The sequence below is a fragment of the Chanos chanos genome, chromosome 7 (genome assembly GCF_902362185.1).
Source record: "Chanos chanos chromosome 7, fChaCha1.1, whole genome shotgun sequence".
Lineage (NCBI taxonomy): Eukaryota > Metazoa > Chordata > Actinopteri > Gonorynchiformes > Chanidae > Chanos > Chanos chanos.
In genome coordinates, this window is record NC_044501.1 from 38,107,405 (window position 1) to 38,118,615 (window position 11,211).

General features: G+C 38.9%; 1 protein-coding gene across 1 annotated transcript; it reads left to right on the top strand.

Moving 5' to 3' along the window:
- The first annotated feature begins 523 nt into the window (after nt 1-523).
- Nucleotides 524-10,871, top strand: LOC115816344 (interferon-induced very large GTPase 1-like). The gene is made up of 3 exons (XM_030779299.1): nt 524-2,987; nt 3,290-6,298; nt 10,768-10,871. The coding sequence occupies exons 1-3, from the start codon at nt 524-526 to the stop codon at nt 10,869-10,871; spliced, it is 5,577 nt and encodes a 1,858-aa protein (XP_030635159.1).
- Nucleotides 10,872-11,211: the final 340 nt, after the last annotated feature.

Consider the following 11,211-nt stretch of genomic DNA (forward strand, 5'->3'; position numbering starts at 1 on the left):
TGAATTTTACTCTGACAAGTCTTACAAGTCATTTTTGGAGTTCACAGAAAGATTTGGCTTTACCTCTTGTGGAAAACTGAGCTCTAGTTTTAAGCTTGGATCTGCCAATTTTAGCCTGGAAAGTGCTTCAGGATTAACAACAGATACGTGTACCCATGAAAATTTTGAGAAGTCTTACGCATCTGCTACTATCTGTGATTACATTCCCCTGGCTTGTACCAATATCAGTCAAGCTAAGCTGTCTGATCTTGCTCTTAAAGAACTTCAGGAAATTGAGAATATATTGTCGATCTTTGATGAAGAAAAATTCTGTCCACGGAATCTGCTGAGAAGAACTGAACGTTTCTTTGAGGGGTTTGGTTCTCACGCCTCCCTAGGACCAATCCATTTTGGTGGGACATTCTGGTGGAAAGCTTGTTCTGAGGGTTTCTCACGCAATAATTTTAACAGGGTTAAAAGTAAACTCTCACAAACACTGCAGATGAGTGTTGCTTTTCAAGATAGTATACCATCCGAATCCAACATGGGTTTTGCAGGTGCATCTGTTTCAGCTGCTGTTGGAGCACATGTTGAGACTGATAGTAATGAGCAGCAGATTGAAGTGCAGCTGTTTATTCACAAAACTGGAGGACCTGCTGAGGTAGATAACCATAAAAAGTGGAAGCAAGCTCTGGCCACAAACAACAAGACCTGGGCAGTAATTGACAGAGGACTCACTTTGACTCCAATTTGGGAAATCATCAAGTCATCACATATGAATGATTTCAAGGATACAATAAGACTATGCAGATTCCTTATGAATGCCTACAAAGAAATTACAGGCCAGGATTCAGAGCCATGCTGGGGAGACAAAGAGCTCAGACTGAAGAAGGAGGTTGAGGAAATGATGCAGTCTGTGGAAAAATGTCCTGCTTCCAATGCTGAAAAGGGTTTAACTCAGTTACTTGAAATGAAGAGAAGAATACTGGAGGAGACACATTCGTCCACGATGTGGATTCAATGCCTCTCAAATAAAGAGATTCAAAAATTTTTAATGGAAGTTACAATGGCACACAATGATAAATACCTGAGAGTTCTGATGCAGTCAGTGATGGAATATCACTGCAATGATGTTGAAGATTTCCCAAATAGATCCGTGATTTTGAAATGGATTAATGAACAGACACAGGTCCATGAAACAAAAAGTGACATTATCACATCAGTCTCTAACTTCTCTGAGCTGGAACCTCTCCTAAAAACAGTCAGAGATAATCTACAGAGCAATCCTTCACAAGAAACAAAAATATCTGCTACTTGCACAGTTACCAATGCTTTTAATTCATTTTTTGCACATTTGGAGAAAAGTGGCCATGGTGACTTGTTGCTGCTTCTTCAGTCAGTGATTTGTCTTGTGGGTTACAAGAGAGAAACATTTGATCCCATCATTGGTTTGCCTGAAGTTGACTTTTTATTAGAAAGACTATCAGAGGTACATAGAACTTACTGTGCTCTGAGGGAAATGAGTCTGGAGAAGGCCCAAGCTTACACGTTGCTCACAATTTTGACTGTGTCCCATGACGGATGGAAAGTGTCCCCTTTGGACAAAAAAGAGAGACTTGAAAGGTATATGCTGAAAATGGATTCGGTGACTTTGCCCGCAATAACTGCAGTGATTAACTGCTTTGAAGTCCACAAGAGATGGAAAGAACTTGAGGGACAATTGATGTCTCTGACTGGAAGAAAAACAGTGGAAGAACAGGCAATCATATCTCAGAAAACAATTGAAGATTTGCAAAAGTCTGTTAATGTTGCAGGCACAAGTGTTAAACATCAAATTCAGCGTGAAGAACAATTTCTTGATTTAGAAAACTGGCGGGATCAAGAATGTAGAAAGTTGCTTGAGCGACTGGATCTTCTGAAATATTACCCACGAAAGATAACAACAGCTGATCTTCTTCTAATTCGCAGCATGTCTGTTAAGACAAGTGTAGATATGACAGAAAGTGAGCTTTGGACTCAGTACATCTGTAAACTCATGGTGCTGGACAGAAATGTAAGATATCTCTGCTGCAAAAATGCTAAATCTGATGTGTCTGTTCATGACAGAAAGACAAGTGATTATTTCAGTTTTGAAAGTGAAACTTGTTTCAGTATTCCTAATGAAGAGTCACATATCCACCCCATGGATATTCATATGGCTGTTTTTCACTGTGCAGACAATTATGCCCGGCAGCGTATTTTTGCACAGCTCACTTCATGCCAATTTGCGGTGCCTCTCCTGGTGCCAGATCCCTCCACTCAAGAAATTGAAGTTCCACTGTGGGCACTTCAACAGATTAAAAAAACGTGGCAATCCAAGAGTCACTCTGCACAGACAGGGGGAAATGTGTTGCACCACAATAAATATATAATCAGTGTTCCAGTTCCAGTTGTCTCTTTCATTAGACTGGGAACATCTTCAAATTCAAAATCTGAAATCCTGAATGGCATCATCAACAGAAAGAAGCACCCAACATTTTTCAGCCGTCATTGCAGTGGAAGCACAAACGGCAGACTGCTGCTTGATGGGGTCACAGAGATTTCTTGGTACTGCCCTGGAGGGAAGGAGAATGACATTTTTGAAAATTGTATCGCATTCATTAATCTCCATGGGGATGCTGTTCACTTTCCAAAACAGTTGGAGTTTCTGTGCAGAGTCAGCACAGTCATTGTTCTCCTGCTCTCTGAAAATCCACTAGAACCTGAGGCAAAGAAGACAGCAGACAGTTTATTGGAGGCCCCTCCTAAACTGGTCACATTGTTCTCAGGAGCAGAGAAAACTGCCAGGAGAGAGCACTTAAGAGTCGCTGCTAAAAACAGAAATGAGGCTGAACTGACAGAGGAAATCATCTCTAGTCTGAAATATTGTCTGTCAGGTCATAAGGAGATGCAGAGTGTGGAGAATCACATCGCTAAAGCAATAGAGCAAGGACTACTTAAAGACACAAAGGATGAGCTATTGCATGAGGGTAAGAAGAAAGCAAAGGACCTCATAAAGATTTTGAATTGTGAAGAAAGCAATGGACTAGAAAGAAAAAAGGTCTTGTAAGCTTGAAGGAGAAGTATCTACCTTTGCAGGGTGAATTCTGGAATGAATGGTGTACAAAAGATAGGCAGCTTTACCGTCCTCAGAACAAAACAGACATGACTTTGGAACAGCAAAGGGAAGAAATGCTTGATGCCAAAAAAATGCTTCGCCAACAACAACGGGAAAAAGCTCTATCCCCAAATACATTCTTGGATCATTTTTTAAAGTGCTCTGTTTTTGCAGAGGAGCCACAGCGTTTGTATATGTTGCTTGATCTTGAAAAGCATCTTGATGAACTTTTTAGAGATGTTGTTGTTGAACTTAAAAAGCAATACCACTTAAAATGGGCTGCAAGCAGACAAACTGTAAAAACCAAAGAAGATTTTGACATTGAGCTGACAGACTCCCTATCTGAGATAGGTAAGAAAATTAAATCTGCCACATTTGGACTTCAGCATATAATACGCGAAATTGCACAGATTTATGAAGCTTTTAAAAGTGTTGGACAAATTGAGGATTGTTACAAAATGGATGTAAACAAACTCCCTACAATAGCGGCTGAGATCCTGTTGTCTGGGTACCCATTGGAACTGATGGATGGAGATGTCAATCATGTACCTCTAGATTGGATTAGCGCTGTTCTCAAGGAGCTCCTGAACAAACTTGGGGACAGACAAATATTTGTCCTCTCTGTTCTTGGAGCCCAGAGCTCTGGGAAATCCACACTTCTGAACACAATGTTTGGTCTACAGTTTCCTGTAAGTGCTGGACAGTGCACGCGAGGGGCATTCATGCAATTACTCTCTGTAGATGAAAACATGAGAGACCAAGTTCACTTTGACTTTATACTGGTTTTGGACACGGAGGGTTTACGATCACTCCAACACTCTCACAAGACTGTCAGACATGACAATGAGTTGGCCACTTTCATTGTTGGTATAGGTGACTTAACTATTGTCAATATCATGGGAGAGAATCTGTCTGATATTCAAGACATTCTTCAGATTTGCTTTCAAGCTTTTGTGAGAATGAAATCAGTGAAAATAAAGCCAAGGTGCATTTTTGTCCACCAGAATGTATCTGAGTCAAATGCTAAGGACAAAAACCAAGAGGGAAGGCGGCAGCTTGTAGAGAAATTAGATGAGATTTCCAAAATGGCTGCTGAGGAGGAGAATCTGAAAGTTGATGGCTTCAGTGACATAATACAATTTGATGTAGACACACAGGTGTTTTATTTTAAGAATCTGTTTGAAGGGGATCCACCAATGGCTCCTCCTAACCCTTCATATAGTTGGAATATTCAGGAGCTTAAGACCAAAATCCTCTCAATTTCTGAATGGCAGCCAGGTTGCAAGTTCCCCACCCTTTCAGAGTTACAAATGAGGATCTCTGATCTTTGGAATGCACTGCTGAAAGAAGACTTTCTGTTCCACTTCCGCAATACTCTGGACATAGCTGTGTATAACAAACTTGAGTATCAGTGTGGAAAATGGTCATGGGAATTAAGAAAACATGCTCTGGAGACTCAAAACAATTTGCATCACAAAATCATGGGTGGTGAGTTAAAAAGCATTGATGCAAGGCAAATAAATGACAGCTTAGATGAGATCTACCACCAACTAAAACTTCATGTAGAGAATTACTTCAAAGAAAACAAGCATGCAGATATCTTGGTTCAGTGGAGAACAAGCACCAACACAAGACTTTACAACCTGAAAAATGAACTTTTTGAGGAAACAAAAGTGAAAGCAAAAGAGTTTCTGGTGACAAAAGAAATATGTAAAGAGATAGACAAAAGGAAAGCTGAGTATGAAGCTGAACTTTTTAACAAAAGCAAGGCCCTTGCCTCTGACCTCGGAGCAAATACACTTAATGATGAAGAACTAAGGAATCAGTTCAGCAAGCTGTGGACGGCATTGGTAACCAAAGTGTCAGCAGAGAAACCTACAACCTCAGAGAATCCTAGCATCCAAAGTCTTGTGGAACACATTCTGACGGAACGCTTCATGAAGAACACTCACTTAATTCGAGAAGACAAGGGAGTCTTCAGGTTTGATGTGGACAAACATGTTAAGTTGTCACATAAACAGTCAATTACAACATTAAGGGGAATGTTCAACATTAATAACTTGACTGCTGAAGGAAACAGTCTGACAAAAGAAATAGAAAACCACATAGATGCATTGATTGCTGAGAGAGAAAGAGAAAAGTTGGATGTGGGACAAGCTTTTATTTATGAGCTTTTGAATGAAATTGAAGATGTCATTGGTAAACACCAAGCATCAAGTGAAATAAAGCTGACAGAATTATTCAAGGATCACATTTCTATTCACGTGTGCAGTAAGGTAGTTCCCAAACTCACAGAAATAGAGGCGAATTTCAAGAAATTCAATGATCCTCTGACATATCTCAACAGTCTTAAGGAAGATTATTTTGAGATTTTCAGACACTTTTGTAAAGGTGCAACATCAATCAGTCTTCTTGTTGATGTTCTCGGTATCCACATCAAATCAACTCTTTTTGAGGCAGTTTTTGACAAAGCCACGATTCAGATAGTTGAGAAGTTAAAGTCCAGCCACCCAGTTTTCAGTGGACCAAAGTCATGCTTGGAAGACCATATCCTGAAATATCTTGCCAGTAAAGAGGATTTTAGCTTGTACATGGAATACATCCAGGAGCCAAAAAAGTTTACCAGAACATTTATCACAGAACAAGTTGAAGGGTATCTCAGTGATGCAAGTAAGGTTTTGGGACTGCTCAAATCAACTTTGTCACAAATAATAGACAAGGTGTTGATTGAAAACAGTAAGATAACAGCAAAAATCGAAGAGACAGGAGCTGATACTTTCACATGGATAAAGGAATTCTCTTCAAAACTAAGAAATGTCATGTCTGTCTCAACTTTTGACTTCAGTGACATTGAGAATATTCAGCTTCTTGAAAAAGATGTGAAGTTTCTGAAAGAGTCAGTTGCTAGTTTGCTTGCAAAGATACGCAGTGATGGAAAGGAAGACTTAGAGAGCATGCTGACCTCTTGTCCCCCTCTATTTGCAAAGATGCGCAATGATGGAAAGGAAGACTTAAAGAGCATGCTGACCTCTTGTCCCCCTCTATTTAGGTTCAGAAACAGACTGGGTGACATTTTGTTCAAAGAGATGTCTGGATGCTGGGAGCAATGTCCTTTTTGCGGTGCAGTGTGTACCAATTCCATCCCTGGCCATGACACAGATCACTCTGTTAAATGGCATAGATGTGAGGGAATAGGTGGATTGTTCTACAAAAAAACAAATTGGTTTAGGGAAAACAAAAAACAGTTCTCTCTTGATTTCTGTACAACATCAGTCAGCAGCACAAAATCATTCTATGTTCGGGAGTCAAAAAAATGGATTTCCTTCTGTGAGTACAGAAAGGCAGGCCAACCTTACAACAGATGGGACATTTCTACAGATGGAAAGCAGCTGTACTACTGGAAGTGGTTCATATGTACCTTCAGGTCAAAACTGGAGGAATCATATCATTTTAAATTTGAAGGCAAAGGACAAATCCCTGACTTGTGGAGGAAGATTACAAAGAAACAAGTTCTGCAAGAATTGGGTTTCAAAACCTAATAGGCTTAGAAAATGAAGAAAGGAGCAACATTTTACAGCAAGATATTTTGGGTGTGTTATTGAGTGAAATGGAGGAAACAAATATTTGAACTGTTTAAACTGATTACAGTTAACAAGTTAAAAATATCAATCACATTTTCTTTTTGTTGTTGTTGTTGTTGCATTAAAAATATCAATTATGTTTTCTTTTTGTTGTTGTTGTTGTTGTTGCGTTAAAAATATCAATTACGTTTTCTTTTTGTTGTTGTTGTTGTTGCATTAGTACATGTATGTGTCAACATAGTTTAGCAAATGAGAATTAGAATTTCAGATCAGGCATTTACTTCATTGAAATCTCAAAGTGCATTTACATATATGTGATAACACAAATGTTTTGCCTCAGTTTTACAATCATTATTGTGTAGTGTTAAGAAAGCTGATCAGACATGGGAAATTGTATTAATCTTGTTATAGTTTGTTTTGTATAATGTGATTTTACTCAAAATTATGTCTTAAAGGATTGCTTTAGTGAAGTCATGACTAATATTTTAAGATGTTTCCTGTCGTAACTGTAACTGATGTGGACTTATAAATTGGCAAAACTTCAATGCATTTTGTATTAAGAGCAAACATTCATGAAATGGCACTTTTGGCAGGGGTGGTTCGCTGTTGCTTTAGCAGTTGGTTACAGCTTTTGTGATCTTTGTTGTTTGTTTTTCTATGACTAAAGATGTCTGAGATCATTAAAGAACACAGTGGTTAAAACATTATTAAACAATGTAGGCCTGAGTTTAGAATTCTTACTGAGGTGTGTTTTTATTTGCTGTTATACCTTTCTGCTTAGTTCAAAAAGAATATTAAAACCAATTATGAATTGACTTTTCCCCTCTCAGTTTGTGGCTCCAATATTTCTATGGATGTTAAATGTGAACAACATCTCCCAAGTTTGAAAAATAAGCATGACTGTCATAATCATGATCACCACCACTTACTGTATGTTCTTATACCTTTGACTAGAATTGCTACTGCCATTACCACTCTCATTATCACAGCTTATACAACTACAACCACAACTCACATAAAACTTCTCTTTGATGGGTGACTTCTCCTTAATCACAAAAGGAAGAAATAGTCAGAAAAGAATGCAGTGGGACAAAATGATTCTTACCCCAGAGTGGCAAGAAACAACACATGATGCGGTTCATATAATTTGACTGCTTGAAGAAATGGAATTGTAATGTATTGGATTCTTCTAAAAGCTGACATTCTCCGACCACCCTAGTCATGCAGACAGAAGTCACAATGAAGGAAGGACCTGCAGGATTTGGAGTCAGTGACATCAAGCCGCTCAAGTAAGGAAGGGGACTGCCAGACTGGGAGAGGTGGTGGCGTAGGAGGAAGTGCTAGAACTAGTTGAGGTGATGCAAGCATGGGGGACCCTTGCAGCAGCCTGTGGGTGATGTTGTTGTGGACAGTGCCTAACTTGGCAAGCTCTTTCCAATTCTCACTCACCAGGCAACACTGATCAGCCAAAATGCTCTCCAACTATAAGGGGGGAAAGGCTCCCTCAGTGTGCTTGTACAGGGCTTACTCGCTGCATTCATTGATGTTTGAAGTCTTCTGTTACGCACAAGTGCACAAGTGCAGTGCGAAAAGATGCTTTATTGCCAGAGGATTTCTCCAATGCAAGCCAAAGAACAAAGGGAAATAACAGTACAGAGACTTAAGTAAATGCAAATTGTAAAGAACTACAGTTAACACACAGAGGTTTCACAAATAACAAGAACTTACTTTTGTGTTACAAACAAAATTCTTCACAACGGAACAAAGGACAAACAGGTGTATTCATACACTGGAGAAAAAACAGAAAAAAAGGTGACTCCAATAATTCAGTGGGCAGGGGTTAATAAGCACATGTACTAATTTGACGATTAAATATGTTTAATTTTACTAATTTGACTGTTTTATGATTTTCCCCCCTTAATTCCCAAAGTCCAATCATCCATCATCTCATTAAACTGCTTTCATCAAGCATCTCAGTCTGATACAGGTGGTCCCCAACTTACAATGGTTCGACTTGGTAAGTTGAGGAGCATCTGTATATTCCGTGTGACACCGGTCATATGAAATCACCGTCAAAACTTTAAATGTCAAACTTTTATTAGATAGAAAAAAACACTGTTAAATACTGGAAAAGACACAGGTCTACTCTGCAGGCATACTCTTTGTGTTTGTTTAAATTATACCCTCCCTCAAAGTGTAGCCATCATTTGTGCCACTCAGTAGGATTATTCAAAACTATCCAAAGATTGATCAGAGGTAAATTTTATTAAACTTTTTTCCCAAGAGGTTACATGTCTGTTATTCACTCCTAAAATGATGCTTTCGAATAAAATTCAACAGAAGTAAATCTGCCTTAGCGTCCTTTTTCCCCCAAAGCCAAAATTAACAATTAGAAGCTGAAAGCTAAAAAGTTGAAATGTTTACACATCAAATAGAACACTTTTTTGACAAATTAAAATTGGACAGATCAAACAAAATGTTCTAGCACTAACAAAATTAACTGACAGATAAAAAAAAACAAACACAAGAAGTAATTTACTGTTCAGACATGATGTGGAAGGCTCTAAATACAAAAAACAGGAAACATGGGTTTTCCATCTTCATGCAAAAAGCCTCACCATAACATAGCCTCATGTGAGCAGAGGGACCTGCAACACAACATAAGAGGGTTTATATATGGGGTCAATGAGTTAATGCATGACTGCATATGAATTTATCCGCCTGGCAAGTTTACACACCGATTAAAACACTTCTTTGACAAATTAAAATTAGATAGTCCAGAGAGAATGTGTGATGCCAGTATGATTTTCCGTGTTGTGTCCTATTAGAGACCAGGCAATGCCGACTGAAAGTTTGATGTGATAGAACTGAAGAGAAGTACATTTAACATTGATAATGCATCACATGTACACTGATCAGGCCACAAGCTTCTTTTTAATTAAGCGTAAGGGCATCCTATGCAAAATGTCTTGATATTGCTATACCTGAGAGCTGAAATAAAACCTTGCCCCATGACTTCTCCCTGAGGTCACATTATTTGGCCTCCAATGAAAGGCCAAATAATGTGACAATGAAAACAACGAGAAGCTGCCATGTGTGTGGTAATAATATGACTTCCTCTTTCACCAGGGTTAAAAATTGAAGTAATGGTCTGATTACATTTATTAATTTGGAGGTTTTGCCATAAAAAGATTTTGCTCGATTAGGCATCTTTTGGGTTCTGTTACCACTGACATGTTCGAGCAGGATTAGGAAAGTTACATAAAAATGAATACTGCAATTCATGTTGAACTGCATATAAATTATAATTGTAAACTGTAAATCGTCATAATTTAATCCATTATCTGTAGCACCGTGTATTAGAAGGCTAGGGAAAGTGATTTGACTAGTCAGGTTCATCATGAAAATCCAGGGCAAGATATGTTCGTATGATTTTGATTTACTGAATGTTCACATCATCAACACAACCCAACACAGAAAAAAATAAACATTTATAGATGCTTTCGTCCTTGTTACACATTGCAAATGTGAGCAAAAAAGTAGATAAAAACCCTAACAGAGAGGCCTTGCAGAGGGAGAAAGAGAGAACCAGGGCATGATGGTAAGAAAGTAAGAAAGTCCACCTTAAATATAAACAACTAACCAAAAGCAAAACCATGCGTGCTCAAATAAGCTGAGAAAGTGAAAACAAAAACACAAGTAATTCATTCCTGTGACAGGATGTCGAAGGTTGTAATTGCTAAGAAAACAGGAAGCGTGTTTTTTCCATCTACGTGCAAAAGCCTCACCACAACATCGCCCCTTGTGAGCAGAGGAAACATGCAACACAACATAAGTGGGTGCATATGTGGGGTCAATGAGTCAATGTATAACTGAATATTCATTTATCTGCCTGACAAGTTAACAAACTGATTAAGACACTTTGTTCAAATTATAATTGGACAGTTTGAATTGAATCAAAAAAGTTTGAATTTAATTGAGCATAATTGAGCCCATAAAATGTCAGCATTTCCTGAAAACAGACTTGATAACTATACCTATAAAATCTATGGGCATGTCCTCAATATCTAGCAATCATTGTTAAATTACTGGAAGGCCCCCTGCCACAACCAGTTCCAGAGCTGGAGTCCCAGCTGGAACCAGATCTAGAGCCCCTGAGGTTGTGGGAGCAGTGACCCAGAGCACTGCGGTGGCAGGCAGCAGCACTAAGTGGTTGGATGCTGAGTGGGCAGAGGCTGTTTCCATGGTGGGAATCAAACCCCACTCTCCCAGATCACAGGTGACATCTCCTCTCCCATGCCCCTCTGGTGGTGGAGTTTTCCCATTCCACCTTGACTGCCAAAATATTGCCTCTAGTTGGGGTTACAAGATGGCATGGAACTGGGAGATGAACTTGTCATAAGAAGCCTTAGGGAGGGTAAATTTTACCTGCAAAGAGCAGTGTGAGAAAAGAAAAATGAAACATTCCAAATTAACATTACATGGGTACATTTAGAGTATTCCATTAAAATTCTA